Raw genomic sequence first — 25411 nt, 5'->3', positions numbered from 1 at the left:
AATATTTTTAATCATGATGACTGTTGTAAAAATTATTAATGTGTTGGTATATATTTTCCTACATTTTGTTAAACACACTCAACAACCATCTACTCAGAATCATGTTCGAACTCGATACTTTTTTTCGGGACACCCTGTACATATGCTGAATGAGAGTGCTTTCACCTTGCTTGCTCGTGACTAAAGAATTTATAGACGTATTGACTTAATATTACCATAGTCCGTATAAAAAAACCCGGTCTGGAAGCTTTTTGTTTCTTTCCATTGTTTCTTAATTGAACTTGCGTTGGGAAATTAGTTTGTTTTGTTCACTTTTTGTGATCATGTGATTCATTTTTAAACCAATCCCAAGAGGAGTACTTGGTAACGGAGTAAATCGATTTTTATCTTTTGATATTAACAAAGGAAAAAGCTAACTTTTTTGATGGTTTTTGAAGTCAATCAGTGATAAACTTTGGTCTATATCTTTCGATGTAATAAATTTCTTTGAATTTTTTTTTCACATTAATGATGCTCTAAGATCAAAGAATCACTCGTGTGAAAATGATGATTATATAATTATTGAAAAAGTTGATTTTCTTATTCTTCATTTTCAATGTTCATTTTCCAATATTTTTTGAGTTTTTTATTTATGATAATAATATGTTTGTCTTTTCAACAAGCACAATAGTCCAGTGGCTTATCATAACAATACTTCAGTTTGTGAAAAAAGCATGAAACTTGGCACAGACATGCACAATTATAATCTGAACAAAAAAATTGACAGAGACACGTCTGAAAACCACGTGACTGCTGACGTCAGCACTTTTTTGCTGACGTCATGGAAATTTTTTAAAAGTGTCCAAACCATCAAGTATTATATACTATTGGAAAGGAAATTGAATTCTGAACAACTTTTTTGCTTATAATTTTTTCTGAAAACGAAGCCAAAAAAAGTTACAAGCTTCTGAAGTTGACTTGTGACGTCATCAAAAATTGTCAAAAAATTTATAGTTACAAACCCCCAAGTATTATATACCGTTGGAAAGGAAATTTCACCCTGAACAACTTTTTTGCTTACAGTTTCTCATGAAAATAAGTTAAAGAAGACTTGTGACGTCATCAAAAATTTTATAGTTACAAAAGATTCTCTCATGAATTACAGTATATAAAGCTGGAAAGGAAAATTCATGCTGAATAACTTTTGGCTTATATTTATTATGAAAACTATTCAATAAAAACTAGACGACATTATTTCAAAAATAGTCAGTATCTTTCTACCAATTAAAATATTTACGCCAAGAAACCTTACTTTTTCGCTATTATTTTTCCTTCAAAACTAAACTAACAGATGGAAAACAATACTAATAGGCTTAGTGATATACTAACCTCGATATTAAAGATACCCTGACGCAATGAAAAATAAAGAGATAAATAATTTCAGACTAGGTAGAAAAATTTTCACGATCATAAAATATACAGAATAATTAGTTGCTATACTGCACAACCACCACTGCAATGACACAATTCTGTGCAAGGAAGGTTGGCCTCTTTGCACTTACAACGTCCAGTACACGTTTTTTTTATTAGAACCTAGTTTATAAGAACATATAGGCTGAAATTCGTCGAAAAATTAAGAACATCTTAAGAACATGCCCAGCCTCGGTTTGGAAAAAAATGACAAGAAACAACAATTTTTTCCTCTTTTTAAGCAGTTTTAACCGAATTTAGGGGTGGATCTTCAAAATATTGTCCAAATTTTGCCAAATTTAAGTGCTCTTTATTTTGTATCATATTGTTGATTTAGAGTAGTCTAAAAATTAAGAACACATTTAAGAACATTTTAGGCTGAGAATTGCTAAAAAAATAAGCACATCCAGGCTCACTCAAACTTTAGGTGTTCTAATAAAAAAAAACGTGTACACTCTTTTTTACACCCGCAGCGGATGAGCTCCTTACAAGCTTTAGATGCCTCTGGGAGGGTTGTCCACCTTGGCTCGTAGTACAAATTCGTGAGTACCCACCCCCACTTTTCGAAGTCGAGTTCGGGTAGCATAGCACTGCAAGCATTACACCAGATTCTGGAAATCGGAAGTATAATACGATAAATCATTCTTTTAAAATACGGATCAAAGGTCAAATGCTATTTCTTTACATTTTTCAAAGCTTAACAGAATTTGTATAGTAAAGATTCTTTTTTAGATTTCATTAAAACAGACCAGGAATAATAGCTCTAAGTAAATGCTGCATCAAAGCATCCTCCGACGGTGGCATTTGTTCAATATCCTTGCCCTTCACTGTAAATAGCAATCGCCTACAAGAGTTGACGTTGGTGTATGGGCTAGCGCGATCATACAACAACACAACGTATCTTTGGATCAGATCAAAATCTTGTTGCTCGATTTCTCGAACACTTAGAGGCAGATCGGATTTCATCATCATTCTCTACTCTATAGAATTAAGTACATTACGAATCTGCAATATCTCACAAAAGCTCCAGTCACATCTGGATACACATCCCATACATTCCATGCGGTGATCTTGCCTCGACCAGCGAACATTGAAACGGTGTCGCAACCAGTGAATGTAAACCACAAGCTTTAGCGTATTCGTGAATTGCGTAATACCTTAAAAAAATCAGTCAGGCTCTTATAGAATAAGCAACAACAACCAACTCGAGGTTCTAAAGAACGTACAGTATTTCCTCAATAGGAATAAAGTATTTCATTGGATAGTAAAAAAAAAGAAAACAAACCAGTATCAATATAAAATGAGGTACCTTTTGTTTATTCCAACACCAAACTCAACCCATAGCCCTTCGGCACCAATGGAAAAGAAATGGTAGAGTGCGATCACAATAACGTCGGTGTCTACTATCACAATCAGGAAATTTTTGTAGCCATGCTGCCGACCATCGAAAATATGCTTGAAAATGTGCGTGTCCGCTTCTTCATGGTTCGAAGGACTGATTCGATCGACAGTCTGCAATAAATTTGATGTTACACCGTTCCCTTTAGTAGATACAATTATCGGATGTTTGATCGTTAGAAAATTGTCGGCAAGCAATTCAAAGAGCTCCGTTTTGTTTTTACCATCTCTCATGAAAGATTTCGATGTGCAGAGGACCCATCATCCAGATGACATCACTGTATCTGTCGTTGTACATCCACTGCACCTGCTTCCCCAATGCGTAAAAACTGGTTGATCCGTTGTGATGATAACCTTTTGACCAGGGTTTAGAGAGTAAGTGATGCTTTGGACAATTTCGATGCAATGACGGACCATGGCTGTCGAGTTGATTGATTCGTCCTTAAGTGGGAGGAGACATGATATGGTTATTGCCATGGACGTCACCGATTGTCTTCCAAAAAAGGCAGATAATGACACCCGATCATCTAGCTTTTCTGTATCCATTGGAGCTGTTGAAATTTTGTCCACCCAAGGTTGAACTTTTGTTTGTTTAGAGCACTCGCTGATGGGGTTGGTTGAAGTTTTTCTATCAAATGGTTCTGCTTTGTAATTCTTGGTTTGTAGAGTGTTTGTGTACGACTCAGGCAAAGATATATCTACTGTACTGTGATCTTCCGTGTATTTGAACGCTGTTCGTGTGGATGTGCTGGATTATAAGAACTGGAAAATGGATATTGTTGTTCCATGAAAGATGATTTTGCCATATTTGATTTCGGACCATTGTCCATGTTGTCGATGGCAGAAACGAAAAATTCGCCAGGCTGCAAGGATGGTGGTAGTACTTTCTTTTCCTCGCAATATTTTTTACATATCGTTTTAGTAATATTGTTCTCGATAGTAAGAACCCGATCATATGATATACTTATAATCAATAAAAAGTGAAACAAAAGAAACAAAAATGCTATTCTCAAGGGTCCGTTAGTCTTTTGACTTGTAATTTTTTAACATGCTACTAGCAAGATTCTATAATACTTTAAAATACTTCATATCACGTGTGCAAATTGATTCCTTCCAAAAACAACGAACACTTTTTGAGGCAATGCAATGTTTTCTAATCTGTTCTGTTCTACAGCAATGCAATGTTTTCCTAACATTTTAGAAAAGAAGCAAGTAAAGATGCATTTAAGCATCCTCTTTCGTCTTCTAGCCATCTATCAGTTTTCTACCCCAAGTTTTGTGATTTGTGAACCATGCTGCAAAACAAAGTCAATAGCTTTTATTAGCTTTATTTTCACGAAAAACTGTAAGCAAAAAAGTTGTTCAGGATGAAATTTGCTTTCCAACGGTATATAATACTTGGGGATTTGTAACTATAAATTTTTTGACAATTTTTGATGACGTCACAAGTCAACTTCAGAAGCTTGTAACTTTTTTTGGCTTCGTTTTCAGAAAAAACTGTAAGCAAAAAAGTTGTTCAGAATTAAATTTCCTTTCCAATAGTATATAATACTTGATGGTTTGGACACCTTAAAAAAATTTTCATGACGTCAGCAAAAAAGTGCTGACGTCAGCAGTCACGTGGTTTTCAGACGTGTCTCTGTCAATTTTTTTGTTCAGATTATAATTGTGCATGTCTGTGCCAAGTTTCATGCTTTTTTCACAAACTGAAGTATTGTTATGATATTTTGGTCTAACAGACTAAACTACAAAGCCGCTATCTAATAATTCGTATTCTATCAAAAGTTATGGCCTTTTTTGTATCAACTGCAAATTATAGTGAGACAGACCTAAATATTACCTGCATTTAAGATTTCAATCCCAGACTCCTCACCGAACAATCGTGTTTGTTGCACTTTGAGAAATTTTGAGGAAGATTTTTCACACTCTATTTTCTCATATTGGTACATGTATTTAACAAAATTCTCTGTACCAACAGTCAAGAGTAATGGTAATTCTGCGGAACTAGATTCCGCATGTATAGTCGGTACACAACTTTTGATTTCCACCGTCATTGAGTTATATAATGATTTTATTCCGTTTGATGCCAACACAGTGATGGTGTAACTATCTTTTTGAGTATAAACGTGGTGTAGTCTGAACGGTTTAATGATTTCCTGTATAGAACCAATAATGTTTACTTGAAACTATATAGATTTTTTTTGTAAATAAGACACTTTGTTTATTTAAAGGGTATTTATTACGTGGTGAAATTGAATTTTTCACCTTTTGGAAAATAACATTAAAACTGTGATTTTGAGCATAGAGAGGTATTTTGGGCAGTGGTCAGAATACCTTTCCACAAAGTATGCATTATATATGCAAAGAAATAAGAATTTCTGTCTAACTATATTCACTCAGGAGATTTGGGTGGCAAAGCAGCACTGCTCGACAGGACTCGCCAGCACTGCTTACTGCACCCTGCCTGGCAAGATCGATTTAGCCAGCATCTCTAAACCACAAAATCACTTGTGGTTCAAACTGAGAGAAATAGTGGACAGAAGGGAAATTCCCTGCGGAATTCTATATTGAATAAATACCTGAAGCTTGGAATCTTCTTTGCCATCACCCCACGAGATGTTATATTGAACACTGCTTGTTGCCTCAATGTTGATGTCCAAATAAATCTTTTGACCAAGGTCTAGGAAGGTGTTTCCAATGGTATTATTGGGTGGATTACTGAAAAAGAGCGTGGTGGAAATAGAGGGCGTTCAGGAATAATAGAGTTGAGAATATCATGAATTTGCGGTATATGTTTTCCGGTGTTTTACGGCCAATTGCGATATCCTCGCAATTGCATCTATATGAGTTTCATTGTCGAATTTTTTTATAATCGACTAGATTTCTTTATAATAAGAAAATCGAAAATTCATTAAAAGTACCAACAAATAGAATTCAGGCAATACAAAGATACTTAGGGTACTATGTGATAAACACTATGGGGTAATTAATCAGATTTCACAAAGTTAATAAAACTGGACAAACAATATGATTGTTAGTGATAATTTTCGAAACTCACTTTTTGTACCCGCTGTCAGCCATCTTTAAGCTATGAGTTACCCATACTGTAAAAGGAGCGCGTATAGAGGCCGTTTAAGTCGACCAAGAGGGGGTGTTAAAGATTAATGATAAATTACGCAAAATTAAAAATTAAAAATCAAAGATCACGATTTGTTTAAATTTAGATAAAGTTTTTCAATTTGTTGATTAATTTTCGCGATTTTCACGAAATTTATCTCCAATAGTTCTAGGAAAATAAAAGAAATAAGGTGAAAAGTGGTTCATGCAAAAATTGGAGACCTTCGATCCGCCAAAAAGAGTCCACATTGAAAATCAGTACATTTAAGGTACAAAAATATTCTTCCTCTTCAGAAATTCTCCACAAAACAAATTGAAATACTTACCTATCCACTACAAGGTTGGATATTGGACACACAACTGTTATCTCATACACAAGATTGCTTTCTTCCGGGAAATACGTTTGCCAATCCACACCTTGGCCCGGTGATACAGGATTACGGATCAACCCCTCCATCTTGTACACTCCGCATGTATCAAACCTTTGAAATGAAAAATAGTCGATTCATTTTAGCCGGACGAAAGGTGAAAATTTTTAGACCAAGGGACGGGAATTAACCAGTCCAAATCCCAATATTTCGGGACAAGCTGGAGTTTTTACAAGCTCTTATGGGACGAGCTGGAGTTTTTACAAGCTCTTATTTGATTTGGTTGGTCGTTAAGATGTAATAAAAGAATCTTAATACTTTTTCTAAAGAACGCGTCATCTCTATCACTTTAAATGACCAATGAGTGAAGTATCTTGTAAAAACTCCAAGGCGTCTCACTCTTATGTGATTTGGTTGGTCGTTAAGTTAATTTCATTACTTTTTCTAAAGAACGCGTCATCTCTATTACTTCAAATGACCAATTAGTGAAGTATCTTATAAAAACTCCAGCTCATCCCAATATTTCATACCATACCAAACGGGACACAAAACCAAAATCGTATGAGCGCGAGATCGTAAGAATTTACCTGATTTCTTTATCGACTTATATTGCAGTTTTGGCCTGCGTTTCCATGGGGAAAGTTGGTTTTTTGAGCTTTTTCTGTCAAACAGAATCCTCTCAAATTTTAATATGTTCTTTCTATTTAGGATCTTATACCACCAAAAGGATATCGGTATCAAGATAATGAGGCTGAAAACCGTCTTTCCCTAACTTTTTGTTAATAGAAATGTAGTCTATAATAATATCACTTGGAATCTGGCGACTGAACCTAAAAATGCAATTTTCAATGGCATTTCTATCTGTAACATAGCCTAGTATTTTACATGAACACTGTCTATAGCACTGCTTATAGACCTGCATGGTTTTTGTTTTATTTACAAATTTATTTCTTTATATTTTATACTCTAAAGGATTACAATATCATAAAAATAGTTTAACACCAGCCTCCATGAAGAATGAAGGTATGTATATCAGAACTGCGTGACCTTCTCCTTGGGAATGGAGGAATTATTAGAGGATCCAATCGTCTCTATACAAGGCAAAGTTTGTGAGACAGGATGAATTTGAGGTTATCCAGGGGCGGAGTAAACAATTACGGAGGTGTTTACCCTGTTGTTGCAAACTCTATCGCCGCTATTTAATTTTCCGTAAACCGCCATGGCTGTACCGGGTGCGCCAAAAAGGTATACATTTTTGTCAAGATGTGAGTTTTTTGTTGATTCTTTTTTTATTCTATAAAGGATAGCTTGACTTAGATTTTGGTGTAAACAACTTTAGAATCGTTTACTATCCCTCTAACGGACAATAGCAAGTTTATGTATTTTCGCTTTTGAGGACGGTAAAGTGACTGAAGCGATTTGGTAAAACCCGCACTTCTGATCCGCAAAATCGAGGACGGTAAAAGTGCTGATTTACCATCGTCCTCAGTTGGTCATGATCTAGTCAAATTAGAACATTACCGTCTCCATCGCTGAAAAACACACATACATAAACTCGGTAATTCATGATATGCACCACTGCAATGACTTCAAGAAATTATTCAACTTTTCTGTTTTTGTTCAACCCAATACGTCACTTTTTCTATTGTTTAAGTGACGTATTGGGAGAAAAATTTTAAAAGTTTTCAGAAGACTCTCTAGTGGTGCATATCATGAATAGCAAAGTCTACAGAGATATACAAACCTTTTAGTGACGTTAATAAAAACCGTGTCATTCACACCACCATCCAGAAGCACGCCAAGTGTTTCATTCTTCATAGCAAACGTGTCAAAGGTCACATTCACTTTACTGCCACCCCTAAACGCCATGATGGCGGTAAATTCTTCGCCCTCTAAAACAGTGGGCGGTTCACACCAGACTTTGACATGTTTTATTGGGTGCCAAATGTTAATGGTCCAAGAATTGTTCAGATGACTAACACCGTTGTATGCTTCCCCGTAAATTGTAATTGGTCCTGAAAAATTCAAGCAAATTGAACGTTTTTTTAAATATAAGACTACAAGGGCTCGATGACCAAAATATTAATAATAAATTAAGGGCATTTTAAGGCTTCGTACGTCAATGATCGAAGTATTAGGTTAGTATTTGGTTAGGAACATATTGACTAAGCTTATAAAAAATGGTGATTCTTATGGATAAAGATTCAATTTTTGAGGCGAAAAAATTCTTTTGTGAAAATCTGCTTCAGCCATCTTTTACCAATGAGGGTACTTTCATGCAAAAAATCAGAAAAAAATTAATGATCCACAGTCTCAAAAACCCATTTTCTAGCCGTTTTTTGGCTGAAATTTGCCTAATTCTTTTTCTCCCGAAAATCGGGCTCTGTCACATTAGCGTTTATAGTAATACATCTCCATGCAAAAAATTGAATGAGCCAATCTCAAGAAAAGTTGGTAACTAACTATCTAACTAACGAACGAACTATCTAACTAACGAACAAGACTTAATTTATAGGACCGCCAGGTAGGTCCAAAAAATGTTCTAAACTTACCAGTGCGATTATGAATGTTTAAATTTCCGACAAAATTTGAATCTGTTGAATTAATTTTCTCGTAATTCTCGACATATGCAAAAAGCGTGACATCTGTACCCGTTGCTATGGTGAAAGATACTGGATAAACGGTTTGATTGGATGGATAGTTTGAATTTTCCACTAAAGATGTCAATTCGAATCCGGTTATCCTTTCCTAACAACCAAGTAAAGAAAGTAAAAAATCAAAACACAAAGCGGCAGCCTTCTGATCTTTGACATCCTAAAAGAAGCTGTAAAAATGGACTTAAATGGAATATTAAAACATTTTTCGGACAGGGCTTGAAATAACAGTCGGACATTTTGGACATTTTGGGACATTTATTTCTCTAAGCTGACGGAACCCTGATCAGAAACCAAGTACGGCACATTTTAAATCTTCGTTTCAATTTAAAGAAGATTTAAAGCCAATCTACACGCATATATACAAGCTGTTTGCTGACTTTGCATAGCAATGTCAATTATTTGGTTGCTCCATCAAAAATGTACACCATTTGTTTCAAGTGTTATTCAACATCTCTAACGTTAAAACATTTTTATTTTAATAGCCTGCATAGCGGACTCACCGCTTCTTGGTGAGTTCCACTTTGATAATTTTCAAAAAATAGAAGCCTTTCAAGTATTCTTATGCGCATTCGACTGTTACCTAGCGCAAGAGCTTCGAAAGTTTAAAGTGACGTAAAAAATCGAAAGTTTAAAGTGACGTAAAAAATCGGGGCTCGAAACATTCGAAAAAGTCGCAAAGTGGAATAGACTTTAATCGCGGAGAAAAACGCAAGCGACGTCTAGTATAGGCTATAGCCTGCACTGCATTAATTTTAGAAAGAAGCCATTTCGTTTTTAAATAGAACAATAAATTGACGTAGCACGCGTTTTAGTACTGCAATGCTTTTGCAAGCTCGGCATGTCAGGACAGTGTCTGCTTATTGTTATATTATGCTGATATAAGCAAAAAAATGTTTTTCTTTTCCTCTTTCTGACCAATCTTGTGAAAAAAGCTTGTGAATAAAAATTGATGAGTAAGCAAATGATATAACTCTTATTTAAAAACAAAACATTTAAACTGGATTTAAGTTTCGTGGTTTTATGTTAAAAATTATTTTCAGAGTAAATTTTACCTGGATGATAATTTCTTTGACAGTTTTCTTCTGTTGTCCAGTCCAGATATTAGATACAATGTTAGCTTCACAAATACTTATACCAGGGCTTTGTTTTGATCTACTTAAGGTCACGTCAAAATTGATTCTCATATTTCGAGTGCAAGCTGATTTGTCCGACAATTTCATACGGTCAAACGTATTGAAGGTACAATCTTTTTCACATGTTGTGTAGAAGAGTTCACCTGAATCAAAAAAGTATTTAAAAAAGTAGTATAATGGGTTCGACGATTTTAGGGGTAGGGTTTTCAATTTTCCAAAATTCCTTGGGGGCAGCCATGACATGTTCTGAAAACTGGAAGTTTCATCTATTATGCATCCACAGCTTTGCTGAGCAGATGCCTTTATTTAGCTTTACATTCATATGGTTAAGGAGATGACAACATATTCTCTCAAGCTAATAGCAAAATAGGAAAGGCCTGAAGGAGGGGTGTAGAAAATGGGCTCTTCCAGAAAATATTCGTACATGGGGGGTGGAGGATATAGTGTCCGGGGGGTAGTGAAAAAATCTACAAAATTTGTCTTGTCCGTGAGGTAAACTTGCTCTGTTTGGGGTTAATTTTCCCTTGTTTGAAGGTAATTTTGATTGTCCATGGGGTCAATTAATGCTTGTCCGGGGGGTCAAAAGTCACAATGTCCGAGGGGTAAATTTCCAAAAAATGTTTTATCCTCCACCCCCCCCCCCATAATCATTTTTTTTTCTGGAAAAGTCCAATATAAGAAACATTGATTTTTTGACTAGATTGGGCTCCTCATTATAAAAAGAAACTAATCCATTTTTAGATCTGGCTAGTCCAGAAACTTGTTTTGAATTTTGGTCGTCAACAGTGCGATTCGAATGTTTTGAAATTCGAAAGTTCGAAAATTTAAGGGGCCGTCCACATAGTACGTACGCACTAAAATGTCGAAAATCTAGTATCCCCCCTGTACGCAAATGGCTATACCCCCTCTGGTAAGTACGTATTTTTTCATTTACTCCCCCCTCAGTTGAAGAAAGTTTCGAATTCAAATCGTTTGGTTCGGACCTTCATTTCATACATGAAACTCAATGTTTATCAAGAAACTTTTTCTTTTCCTTGATGCGTATAACAAGCGTAAAAGTCGACAAAATAACAAGCGAAAAAGGGCTATGAAAAAATTTTCTCTGCGTACGTACATTTTCCTTTGATCCCCCCGCTCCCCCTGTACGCAAGCATACGCTTTTGAGAAGAACCCCCTTCCCCCCTTAGTGCGTACGTACTATGTGGACGGCCCCTAAGCAAATATTTTGGAAATATATAGTAAATAATAAGTATAGAAAAAGGTGAAATTACTCATTCCCATTATGTAGGTTATACATCTTTGAGCGTAATCCGGAAATGGTCTATTGATTGGAAAGTCAGCATTCTGGCCACAAACATCTAACATATCCTAAGAAAAGATTAGAATGATTTTTTAATGCGTTTTGGCTCCTTAGAGATAGGATTGACTCAAAAACAGCTCGCTCCTTTATAGGGATAGTGAGTTGATGATTCTAAGCTTTTCAAGACGGAGTTATCATCGAGAACAACGCATGTTTTATCAAAAAAAAGATTGGACCGATTAAGTGATAATTTTAACTGAAGAGTGACCCTTAGAAAGATAAATCAGCGAAAAAGTTACCTTATAAGAGACTTGAAGAAATCGAAATACTTCTCTAAGTCCTGTTTTAATAACATACCTGACTCGTTTTAGCAACATATGTTTCATCATCTGATTTTGTATCATTCTTATAGACAGAAGATTGAACACACTCCTGGTGTGTAATACTTCCATACAATGGATTGTCTTTTAATTCAAATTCGATAGCATCAGCTAAAAAGATTTATTACAAAGAATATGCAGTATATCTAATAATTGAAAAACAATATTGGACTATTCCTGAAATAGTCTGTACACCCTATGTTAGGAGGTTGGATATCCATGGTGATCACGGAATAAAAAAGATCCAGGGGGTCTGGTTTCTCGAGTATAAAAATTTATGGTGGTTAGTAAAATGAGATGGAAAATCCAGGTTGGTCAATAAGACCAGGTCAAAAATCCAGGGTGGTCTAAAAAATAAAAATAAAAAACCAAGGTCCCGAAAATGTTATTAAAAATCCATGGGCTCATCCAAAAAAGAACTCCTCAACATAGGAGTTACAAGTTTTTTTTCTGGGATAGCCCATTCAACAATATGGATTGCGGACCGTAAGGCATCCTTTTCTTGCATACTTCCTTTTCTGTTTTCACTTAAGCAATTTTCAAATGCACGTTAAATCTGTCTAGTAAAAACACCTTACGTAAAATCGTTCGTAAGACTGTACTTTGGGAATTTCTTCGATCTTATGAAGAGTTTTCATTGATTTACGAGACCAAAAGGAAGATTTAGATCTTCCTAAAAAATCGAGGGTCGAAAGTCAGGCGGCGCACCCCCGTCAGCTTGCAACCCTAGTACCCCCCGGACATTATGCTTGATATTACCTGATTCAAATTCTTGTATTTCGGAATCCAATCGGAAAACAACACTGAAATCGACAGCAGGTCCAACACTCATGGTGCAATGAAAGCTTTCACCAACTGCAGCATAGTCAGGTGCCTGTACGTAATAAAATGAAGTAGTAAGTAAGTCTAAGACCGCAGTCGGATGCGACCCGAGGACTCCTCTTTCGATAGCTATCTACTCTAAGGTAGGGGAGGGCGCCTCTTATTCTCCGATTGCTCCACCTACTCTTGATCCTTAAAATGAAGTAGTAAGTGAGTCTGAGTGAGTCTACGACCGCAGTCGGAGCCTTCCTCTTTCGATAGCTATCTACTCTAAGGTAGGGGAGGGCGCCTATCTTTCTCCGATTGCTCCACCTACTCTTGATCCTTAAAATGAAGTAGTGAATAAGACTAAGACCGCAGTCGGAGGCGACCCCAAGGCTTCTCTTTCGATAGCTATCTACCCCAAGGTAGGGGAGGGCGCCTCTCTTTCTCCGATTGCTCCACCTACTCTTGATCTTTAAAATGAGGTAGTAAGTGAGGGTACGGCCGCAGTCAGAGGCGCCCCGACGGCTCCTCTTTTGATAGCTATCTACCCTAAGGTAGAGGAGGGCGCCTCTCTTTCTCCGATTGCTCCACATACTCTTGATCCTTCTCTTAATTGCTGAACATCGAGCTTTTTAGAGGCATCAAGTACCATTTTTGTATTAAATACGAAGTCACAACCTTGCGCACTGTAGCTTGTTGCTCTGCCACTGCACTACCGTTTTGACAACCTAAGAGTTTTATTTCTATTTAAAAAAGAAACAATACCTTCACTTTGAAATCATGTAATTGGTCTTCAGAAACATTAAAAGGGCCGTCATGAACTCCAAGCATTCTGGTGTTGAAAAAAGCAGATTCGCCTTGGTAAGAGACCAAATGCCATCCGCTGATTCGAAAAGTCATAAAATATTTAGGTATTTGACGAATCCTCGGAGATATATCATCGTTCCAAAAACTATAGGGAAAGCTGGTGAAGTCATCTAAAATGGAATAGATTCTCGCACTAGAATTCATAATATTCATTATGTAAGTTAGTTCTTTACTTCTATATTACCAAATGCCATCCACTGATTCGAAAAGTCATAAAATATTTAGGTATTTGACGAATCCTCGGAGATATATCATCGTTCCAAAAACTATAGGGAAAGCTGGTGAAGTCATCTAAAATGGAATAGATTCTCGCACTAGAATTCATAATATTCATTATGTAAGTTAGTTCTTTACTTCTCAATATGCATTACGTAATATTATCTTAGAAAACACCTCGGTTTTCGCCAGCAATGTCTTCCGTTTCACCCAATAGCTGATTGGTTGTAAGTGAAGTATTGACTGACTTTACGTCACTTCCAACCAATCAGCTATTGGTTCCGTGACGTAATGTCAGAAGACATTGCAGTGGTGCATATCATGAATAAGCATTACGTAATATTTTCTTAGAAAACACCTCGGTTTTCGCCAGCAATGGCAAATTTTAAACAATTTTTCTATAGCTTAAATTGCCACTACTATTGTATAAACCAGGATGATCCCGTAGAAAAAATTACATCATGAATATCGTGAATATAATTATAACTAGGCATACTGTAGTTCTTTGGTAGAAACGTTCTTCGACTTCTTCTCGTTTCAGCTGTGTTAACTACAATTCACTTTGCAAGTGAATGTACTTTCGCCCGGGTCAACTAATATTGATAAGGTAATTAAAGACTAAAACCAGGCTATATAGAGCAGAATAATTGGCAGTTTTAAGTTAAACAAGCAACATGCCGAATGGACCTACCTGATATAGGTAGTAGGAAACATGCTGAATGAAGATGAAAATGTTTGAACGAAAAGGGAAAGACACATCATAGAGATGCGTAAAGCTTGAAAAACATGATGAAACTTGTTTCACGCTGGCTTTCCGATGTTTTAGAGCTAAGGAGTCCCATATAAAATTGAAATCAAACCATGCTCAGTTTTGGGCACAAACAAAAACAACCCTTTCTTTCCTGTAAAGATAACTCTACCTCTTTAAAGGTAAAATCTAATGAAACAATTTCCACAAATCACAAGTCCCAATTTTTAGGCACTTTTTAACCCAAATTTGTTTTTCGAAAATCAGGCTCCTAATTTTAAAAATTACCAATTTACATCATTGTGCAAAAAATCTGAAAGAAATACCAAATCTCGAGAAATGCTCATTTCCCCTAAAAATGACAAAAGGGAATTTCCTCCAAATAAGAAAAAAAAATTCCAGAAAAAACGGCTTCAGTCACTTTAAAAAAAAACCTTGCTCTTAATCTTTATGCAAAAAATAAGAAAATGATGGTGAAAATTTCATCATAGAGTACATCCTATAAAAGAAAAAATGTGTATTACCAACGGACTAAACACACGTACCTTTCTGAAAGCCAGTAACATCGATTTCTTGTTCCACGGAAACTTTAGCATCTTTCAAAGTTTGAATTTTGATGTCAGATATAGTGAACGTCGAGTCGAAGGGGCACGCCTTTGAAATAATGTCACATGTTGTATTCACTTGATTGTCACAAGGTTGATAATGTTGCTTATAAAGCTCTCCAATATTTTTGTCATCCGTACAAAAACAGGCGGGAAAAGATGGTAAAAGTAGCCGCACCGATGCTTGATGATCATTGCAGTTTCTTTCGCAGCTGCTATCGTTGTAATTGTAAGAGCTAATAAATGTCAAAGTATTTGTTTGGTCGTGGAATACATTTTCCTTCACCTTGCGACATTGGGTGAAAATGTGGTGATTTTCAATGACTTGTCCTAATTCAAATAAGAGAACAAGTACAGCGACCCTTAGTTAACCTACAATGGTTGAAAATACACGATCTGATGAATAAGTTATCTTGGTTTCATCATAAGGACCGTACATCGGTTAGACTGAACTGGGAATGACAAAAAAGTTGCGAACGAACGAACGAACGAACGAACGAACGAACGAACGAACGAACGAACGAACGAACGAACGAACGAACGAACGAACGAACGAACGAACGAACGAACGAACGAACGAACGAACGAACGAACGAACGAAACGAACGAACGAACGAACGAACGAACGAACGAACGAACGAACGAACGAACGAACGAACGAACGAACGAACGAACGAACGAACGAACGAACGAACGAACGAACGAACGAAAACGAACGAACGAACGAACGAACGAACGAACGAACGAACGAACGAACGAACGAACGAACGAACGAACGAACGAACGAACGAACGAACGAACGAACGAACGAACGAACGAACGAACGAACGAACGAACGAACGAACGAACGAACGAACGAACGAACGAACGAACGAACGAACGAACGAACGAACGAACGAACGAACGAACGAACGAACGACGAACGAACGAACGAACGAACGAACGAACGAACGAACGAACGAACGAACGAACGAACGAACGAACGAACGAACGAACGAACGAAACGAACGAACGAACGAACGAACGAACGAACGAACGAACGAACGAACGAACGAACGAACGAACGAACGAACGAACGAACGAACGAACGAACGAACGAACGAACGAACGAGTAGACGCAAATAAAGAAGGAGTGAGAGATAAAGTACTTAAACTTACCTCCAATTACTAGATCGATGAAGTGAATGACAAACCTATAAAAAATTTACAATTGGTTTTACTTGCATGATAACTGATGATGGCTTAAGCCGAAAAGCTTCAATATATATTAATAATATCAAATATACATTTGTAGACACTTGTAGTACAAAGATGAGTTTGACCACTTAGCATGCAAAAACCTTGGAAAATTACCAATTTACATTTCACATAATTTGTCAAGTCGGATGAAAATGTTATAAACAGCTTTAAGGGCAGAAACTGTTGAAGAATGAAGTGATGAAGTGAATAGAGGTCAATAGAGGTCAGAATCTATGTAAATGAATGGATATCCGTACAGACTAAACTTTAGCCTATGAAGTATAATTAACCCAGTTATAACCACCAAGGTCCTGGGAAATAAATTAGATTCCGCATTATGCTAAAAAAAGATAAATGAAAACACTCATTATCAATGATCAAAATTTGCCACCAGAAATTTGCCCCCTGGAAAATTTCTCTTAAAACCTTTCATTATCTTTACCGTCAACTGCTCTAACTTGGGACTATCTGACAAAACATGGGACAGCAATTCGGCCACAATTTTACCGAACCTCCAAAGTCATTTGATTTGAGTAAATGAACGGCGTATTAAAAAATACACGATTTCTCTTTCGCACCGAGTAGGCTTTTAAATCGAAATATGAAAAAAAACGTAGTGGAACACACGCGAGTGTCTGTGCACTCTAAGGGGAACGAAAAAGTATGATTGATAAACTTGGTGGAGCTATCAAAAAACAAATTTGTTGTCAAAGAGATTTAAAAGTAAGTGAAAATACAGGCCAGACATCAACCAGTCCCATGTTTCGACCAATCGTCCCAAGTTAGAGCAGTTGACGGTAATTATCTTACTACGCATGAGATTTTATGCCCATAAACGTTGTTGTTTATCACATTTTAAAGCTAAAATTGTCCGGCTTAGGACCATAGAAGGTCATAGAAGTAATCTACAGATCCAATATTATCTCAAACTCTTTAAATTGTATCTTATACTGTACCATAAATATGAAGGTAGCCAATTCATTTCAGTTCCTACTCTTTGATTAAAATTTTGACATTATAGGCATTTGACTAAAATTATTTGCTGACAGAGTTTTCAAAAACCAAATCATCTGAAATTTCAAAATTTAGCTCACTAATATTTTAATTAACTTTTTAATTTGATTTTTTTTTTTTCGTTTTCGAGAAAGAAAATTTTAATTTCTGAAAACACTGACTTTCTAATAATAGGCTTTTTGACAATGAAATGACAAGTTAAAAAATTAATTACAGAATCTTTATTAAATTTATTAGGAAAGATTTCGAGAGGAATCAAAACAAATTCTTATAAAAAAAACAAATATTAATTGGTCTACATAGGTTCTTCACTTTTTTGAAAAATTGTTAAGTCATCGTTATTCTTCTAAAAAATGAAAAGTTATAAAACATTGAAAATATCAAAAGATCGATTTTCACAGAGCTGAAAACTTAAAATAACCCAAGCACAGCAGGAATTTTGTTTTGATTTCTACACTATAAAGATTGGATAACATCTGTTTCAAAAAAGTTCAACATTTATAATAGAAGATCCCAGTAGAAGATCTCCAATTTTCAATTACCATTTTCTAAGATTTTCGATTTTAATAAGGTGTTTTGATTTTGTTTTTTGAAACTCAATCCAAAATAAATGAGATTTTTTCTAGCGAAATTAACCTTTTTTGTTGTTTATGAGCAACAATAATTCATTATTATCTACATATTAGGGTAGATCGTCAAATGGTAAAGTCAAAATTTAAAATTTAATCTTGTAAGACATTTTGCGCAATTTTTAACCTCCTAGATAAAAAATCCAGCATTCCCCAGGGGGGTCTTTGATTCTCACTAAAGTGAAAAATGAGTAAAAATGACATTTTTGCCCATTTTAAGGCCATGAAAGGCCAGGAAATGGTCCAAATGGTTTCTAAATCTTGTCTTGTACTAATATTCAACATAAAAAGACAAAAAAAACCAGCGCGAGATTGCTCAATATTTCAATTTCAGGCTAAAAAGGCTGATTTTCTCCAATTCTTGGTAGCAAAATACATGAAAGCTGCATTTTTGAGGACCCACAACTTTTAAACTTTTCATGGTACACACTTGAAATTTTCAGCAATGAAACACTTTAGTGATAGCTCCAGGAAAAATCAATTTTGAGTTTTCGAAAATTTCCTATACATCCATAATGGTGCCCTAGAAATTGAGTTTTCATTCTAAATGCCAATATTTCAAGCTAAAACTTGGTTTTCTTGGGCTAAAATCTCAAAAATGATTTCAAATGGGGTCCTGAAATCTTTGGATCTTGGAAGTATTCTGAAAATACTCTGGGAGAATCAAAATCGTTCGGGTCAGAAATTTACCCAAGTCTGCCATTATGGAATTGCATTTCCCACTAAAACGCAATATTTAGAGTTAAAGTCAAATTTTCTCAGGCTAAAATCTCAAAAGTGGTTTCAAATGGGGTCCTGAAATCTTTTGGTGTTGAAAGTATTCTGGAAATACTCTTGGAAAACTAAAATGGTTTGGGTAAGAAATTCACCCAAGTCGGCCTGATGGGTTGGCCCGGGGGGGCACTGGGTTTGCCAACTGACGGTATGTGCGGCGAAAAAATTGGCTTTTAAAATCGCACCCTTACAGTGCAGCAAAAAATCGGCGAAATTCCGTCAAATTCATACCCTTACAGGGCATTTTCTTCAAATTTTCAACCCTTTTAGAGCAAAAAAATCAGACTTTTTGGGCAAAAAATCTTAATTTTTCCTTGATTTACTAAAATTTCCACCCTTACAGTGCATTTAACAAAAAGTCTACCCGTACAGTGCATTTCTGCTATCTTGAAAAATAGACCCTTAGCCGCCGCACATACCCGTCAGTCAATTTGCCTGGCTGCCCCCCCCCCCCTCCCCGGGTGGGTTGGCAAGCGATATCATTCCTCAGGATGCAAGTGAAATTTTTCAATCTGCGGACCTACACGGGGGTTTGGTTATTATCAATTAGGGTTAGAGTTGGAGCTCGAGAGTCACAATATAAGGATATTGAATTTTCGTGAAAAAATTGTAAAATAGCACAAATCATGCACCACACTACAATACCATAAAAAATTGAAATCGCACCACTATGCAAAATCAGACAAAAATCGAATGTTTCAAAAATCGAATGTTTGTCCTGAAATCAAATGATTTTTCTAAATAAATCTTTGTTTTGTCTTTGTTATTTAGATTAATTATGAGATTACTTATAAAAATATGGTAGAGAAATTGCAAAATCCAATAAACTTTTTTAACTGATCATGAAATTTATAGTTTTATGAGCTATGGTTTGCTGTTGGTAAAGAAAATAACAACTATTGTTTTTTTGCATTGCTTTGGATAAAAACCGTACTCGCTACAGAATGTTCCCTAGATTTGCTGCCTAAACATTGGAGTGAAAAATTAAGGGCGGCATCCTCAATAAGTTTTGGTACATAAGGGGGTGGACAAGAGTTTGATTTTCTGTTTTAATAAGGGGGGACTAAAGTCAAGGATGAAACCATGAGCTTTGATATAATGTTATTTCATCTTGCAAGAGTTTAGCTGACAATGTGGTATGGGCTTTCTAGTTGAGATACAAGTCAATCAAAACACCAAGATATTTTATATTTGAACTTTTGGAAAATTTCGTTGCAGGAACGGAACAGTATGAAAATGAGGTTTTCTCGATATAGCCAGAAGATTAGATTTTCTATCGTTTAAGGTTATTTTATTGGCATTAATCCATGATTGAAAAGATTGTTAGTCACAATTGACTCTGTTGCAAAGGTAAAGAAGATAAAAATTTAAATTTTAAAGGTAGATATCATAAGAAAAATGAAATGTTCCACTTGAAAAAGTTGGATTGTGAAGATCATGCGATCTTCAGAGTAATGTTTAAAGATCGGGGAAATTCCAAAATTGATATTTGTAATAAGTACTGTTCAGTTTCCTTAAAAAAACCCTCTTCTTTGGGTCAATAAAGCCCTTATGTGTATAATTTGGACACAAAAATTTGTTTTGATGTAGGTTGCTCAAAATCGGGTAATTAGGGAAATATTTGATTTTAGATCCCTCAAAATCCCGCCATATCCCGCGTAAGATCCCTCAAAATCGGAATCGGAATATTTCCTGATTGGGAAGGAGTAGAGCTACGAAATTTTCACTGGATATCAATTTTATTGTTCTGTATCGGATAAAAGATAAATCCTAACTTTAACACCATTATCTTTTCTTCACAACCAAAATTGAACATTTTTTGAATCAGGTTTTGAAAACAAAGACTCTTGGGGAGAAGTTGTCAAAAATCAATAAAACAAAGAGTTTTCAATTCCGCAGCGTGTTTTTTCGATGTGTTTTATAACGTCAAAATCAGTTTTTGACCGATATCTTCAGATTGACTTAATGTAAATTTTTGACCCAGCACTTTTCGAAATCCTCTCGTTGATACGATTGTTTTGAGGTATATATGAGAGTTAAGAAATAATGGGAAGCAGTGCGCGTCACGCAAAATATATTTGGGACATGCCTTAACTCACCCGAGTTCATTTTGAAGAATAGGTGCAAAAAAGTGAAACATAGAAAAGTTTCATTTTTCATTGCATTAATCGAAATGGGAGATTTGGAAAATTTTCTACGTTTAGTTTTTTGCACAAACCCCTGTAACTATGGGCGAGCACCCCGTTGCTAAGATGTTGGCTTGAAATCAAAAATGAAACCACTCAAAACGAAAGTAAAATCCGCCCGTACTTGAAATCCCGTGATCTTGATATACGAGTTTAAGTCTATAGGTACTGTTATATTTCACTTATGAAGCATCAAACTTTTTGTTTTTTGTAAATATCATAAATTTATAGTTTTTAAATACTACTTTTGCAAGTGAAAGGACAATTAAGTAAGTAAGTAAGTAAGTAAGTAATGAATTTATTTGTCTTAATAAGCGATACGAGCGACCACACTCATAGACATAAAGCTAAACTAAGGAGGTGGCCGCACGCTACTGTTACAAGAAAAAATAGTTTCTAAGATCTTACTAGGATACATTGAAAATAAATTTTTTATAAAATAGCAATAAAGAAATGAAAAATTCAGAACGAAACTCGAAAATCGTAAAAATTAAGTATATGAAGAGAGGAAATATAATCTTGTTAAATCTTTGAGACGATCCAATGTTAGTGTAGAGATGTCGTCATAGGCTAGGTATTTTTGTATTTCGTTCCAAATCGAAATAGATTGGTATAAAATTGAGTAATTACCATAAGTCACTGTAGTTACTTCAGGAATTTTTAAAAGACCAGACTTACAACGAATTACATTATGACGGTCAGTATCATTTAGACGCCTATATTCAAGACTTTGCAGAAGAGGAAGAGGTAGCTTGTGATTTAAAAGTTTAAACAGTAAAATGATATTTAAGTATTTGACAAAGTCAAAAAAGGAAAGAAGTTTAAAGTCCAAAAGCAAGGGAAACGAATGTGCACGAAAATCAGAGAAGGACATAATTCTAAGAGCTTGCTTCTGGAGAATAAGAGCTCGTTTAGCATGAGTAGTTTGACGTTGGCCCCAAATTTGGGCTGCATAAGAAAGATGACAATGGAAGAGAGAAAAGTATAATGATGTTAAGGTTTTTTTGTTGACATAATGTCGAAGTTTACTCAGAGCCCCATTGGCTCTTTTTAATTTGTTACATACAAAGTCGACGTGATGTTTCCAGTTCAGATGCTCGTCAATATACACGCCAAGATATTTTACAACTTTGCTTGGCCTAAGCCGATGACCATTGATTTTAATTTTTAAATCGTAGTTGATTTTCTTTCTGACTGGACGGAAGATCATGAGCTCAGTCTTGCTGGTGTTCAGAGATATTTTGTTTGCCTTCAGCCAATTCATCAAGAGTTTTAGATCAATATTGGCTTGCTTTGAAATTGGTTTTAGAGATTCGTTTGAAAAAAATAACATAGTGTCGTCAGCAAAAAGATTGACCAATGCATATCGAAGTGCAATGTGGAGATCATTCACATAAAGAAGAAAAAGTAAAGGGCCAAGGACAGAGCCTTGCGGGACACCATGTTCCATGGGTTTTGATCTTGAGTTTTTACCAGATACTGACACAAATTGTGATCTACCAGAAAGAAAAGAACGAAACCAGTCAAGAGCTTTGCCACGAATGCCATAAAAATCGAGTTTTGACAGTAGAATTGAGTGATCGACGGTATCAAAGGCTTTTTGCAAATCGATAAAGATAGAGCATCCATACTCACCATCATCAAGAGCTTTAGAAATTTTGTTTATGCAGTAAAGAAGGGCTGTCTCAGTTGAATGATTGGAACGAAAACCAAATTGTAAAGGATATATAGAGTTAGAATGATCAAGAAAGTTTATTAGCCGCTTGTGCATAAGTTTTTGGAAAATTTTGTCGATGTTTGAAAGAAGAGAGATGGGCCTGTAGTTTTCAGCATCGAATGGAGAGCCCTTATTTTTGAAGACGGGATGACTTTTGCTTCTTTGAGTTGACTAGGAAGATACCAGTAAAGAAAGAAAGATTTATGATATCTGCAAAGATTGAAGAAAGACTTTTCAGATTTGAGGAGATAATTCGAAAAGGAATGCTGTTTGGACCTGAAGCTTTATGTTCACTGAGAGATGAAATAACTTTGGAGATTTCATTTTTGGAAGTTGGAGAAACAAGAAAGTGATTGACGTTTCGATTGTCATTCTTCAGCCATTCTGAGAAATGATGACGCGTGTAAGGAATTTTAGAGCGTATCTTACCTGCAATAGTAGAGAAAAAGTCGTTAAAAACTTCAGAAACTTCTTCAGGATTAGAAGATAAAGAATCATTGATATTCAAGGTAATGCCAGTGGAAGAAGAAGAAGAGGATATAATCTCTCTGACGCCTTGCCATAGTTTGCGAAGATTACCAGAATTTTGAAAAAAGTAACGAGAATAGTAAAGTTTTTTACTTGCACGAATAAGAGACACAATTCGATTTCGATAAAATTTATATCTACCACGGAGAAATTTTTTAAGATCAGGTGAAGAATCAAGTACTCTCAGATAGTCGTTTTTAAGGTTATCTCTGATTTCCATGGAGTAACGAATGCCTTTGGTGATCCAAGGTTTTAGTAAGAGATCAGCCTGACGTCTGGTCAATTGTTTCATGGGAACATGTTTGTCATACAAAGAATTAAATCGAGTTATAAAAGAGTTAAAAGACGAATCAACATTTCCCCTTTCAATATCAAGAAGACCTTTCCAATCCATGTTCTCGAATTCTTCTTTGAAACCTACTTCATCAAAGTTTGACCAATCTCGACGAAAAGGAAGTTCAGGTTTATAGTGAGAGCTACAATCGGTGTTTAGAATCAAAAATTGTGGAAGATGATCGGATATCGAGACAGTGAGGTTTCCAGAAATTGAAGAGCAGTTTAGAGGAGAGATAAAAATATTATCAATGAGAGTACTTGAAGTATCAGTGATCCGCGTTGGAAGAGTAATAGATGGAAGAATTTGATAGGCACCAAGGACGTCAAGAAATTTGGAGTGAGAGATGTCAGAATCACAAGTCAAAAGATCAATGTTGAAGTCACCCAACAGGACGAGATTTTTGTTTTCTTGACAAGACTTTCGCAACAAAGGAGTTAAGATTTTTTCGTTAAAAAGATCAATGTCGAAAAGAGGGTGTTTATAAATACATCCAACAATGAAATTTTTACGGTTTTTCAGGACAATTTCAGCAAAGGTGGATTCAAGGTTGCCAGAATTAGAATATACAAACTTTGAAAGATCTTCACGAGGCTTGCTATTGAAAGATTTAGAAATAAAGTAAGTTTTAGTATGTAATATTAATTCATCATTTTTTTATGCAAAATGAATTAAAGTATATTTCAGATGATTGGGTGGATATTGGGCAGACAGGCGTTTTGCAAGTTCCGAGGTTAGAAATTAGTCGAGACTAAAAGCTGGGGGCGTTCTAGTATGTAATATTAATTCATCATTTTTTTATGCAAAATGAATTTTTGAAATAAGAAAATATAAAATATATTATATATATTTGATTGTCAATGCAAAAAGATACTTGTTTACTTTTGGTTTTAAGAAAAATTGGTGTTGCTTCGACACTTACCCCCGGATTGAAGGTTCGGTAAAATGGTGGCCGAATTGCCGTCCCATGTTTTGTCAGATAGTCCCAAGTTAGAGCAGTTGACGGTACATATATTCTGAAAAAATCTAGCTCAACTGAAGTTGAGTGAAAAAGTTGTATTGTTAGGATCATTAATATAAATTAAGAATAAAGAGAGTTCCTAGAACAGAGCCTTGTGGGGCTCTCAGCTCACATGATAATCGCTGATTTAATATATTATGATATACATAATATATGATATACATAATATATAAGATGGCGGATCAAGTCAAGATGGCGGATCAGAATCCAAACAATGAAGCTAATCAAGGAAACCAAGAAAATCATCAACATCAACAAAATGAACTCAATAACAGACCAAGTTTCCTGTGTGATCTCTCCTCCAATTTTGCAGATGACTCTGTGGAGCCTTCGACTTGTTTTATGGCTAATTTGAGCACTATTTACACCTCAAAAAACGATATTGTTGACAGTTTACTAACATTAAGCAAACAGAAACTTGCCCTGTTCAGGGAGAGATTATACGAGATATTTATTGACGAATTCCAATGGTCAACCCTGCAAGAGAATGGATTCGAGTTGTCAAATGATCATCCATTCTCATCCCAACTTAAGAAAAGAGGCAACCTCAAGTACGCAGCAACTGATATTTACAATTTGGGCCTATCTATTTTTGAAAAAATCATTGTTAACAGTATGGCAAAGGATGTCTTCAAACCCGCACCTGGTGTAATAAAGACCACCTCTCATCAACCAATTCTAGACAGCAGCAGTAGTCTGATCATCCAAAAGCTAGACGAGGTACTAAAGTCTACTGAAAAACTGTTAACTGAAAATTCTAATCTAAAAAAACGTATGGTTACCTCTCTAGAGTCGACCGTTCGCAGACTAATTAAACCGAATCCAACACCTCAAGCACAAGCTTCCTTACAACCGCATTCGCCCAGCAAGTCCAATCCTGATCAATCCAATTCTCCAAATGTCCCTCCACAAGCAGTTTACCAT

General features: G+C 35.7%; 1 protein-coding gene across 1 annotated transcript in view; it reads right to left on the bottom strand.

The window, feature by feature from the left end:
- The window catches only part of LOC136814228 (uncharacterized), a 39234-nt gene extending 25652 nt beyond the window's left edge, over window positions 1-13582 (bottom strand). The window contains exons 1-10 of the mRNA XM_067070744.1: window positions 13375-13582; window positions 12562-12676; window positions 11780-11913; window positions 11394-11490; window positions 10042-10265; window positions 8885-9080; window positions 8077-8347; window positions 6291-6446; window positions 5427-5565; window positions 4688-5003 (exon numbers count right to left, since the gene is read on the bottom strand). Of these exons, the coding sequence (XP_066926845.1) occupies window positions 4688-5003; window positions 5427-5565; window positions 6291-6446; window positions 8077-8347; window positions 8885-9080; window positions 10042-10265; window positions 11394-11490; window positions 11780-11913; window positions 12562-12676; window positions 13375-13509 (1783 nt within the window). The 5' untranslated portion in view covers window positions 13510-13582. The remainder of the gene's footprint in view (window positions 1-4687; window positions 5004-5426; window positions 5566-6290; window positions 6447-8076; window positions 8348-8884; window positions 9081-10041; window positions 10266-11393; window positions 11491-11779; window positions 11914-12561; window positions 12677-13374) is intronic.
- Between the last annotated feature and the right edge of the window lie 11829 nt (window positions 13583-25411).

This window comes from Clytia hemisphaerica, unplaced genomic scaffold (assembly GCF_902728285.1).
Source record: "Clytia hemisphaerica strain Z4C2 unplaced genomic scaffold, Clytia hemisphaerica genome assembly, whole genome shotgun sequence".
Lineage (NCBI taxonomy): Eukaryota > Metazoa > Cnidaria > Hydrozoa > Leptothecata > Clytiidae > Clytia > Clytia hemisphaerica.
This window is presented reverse-complemented; position numbering and strand designations above follow the sequence as displayed.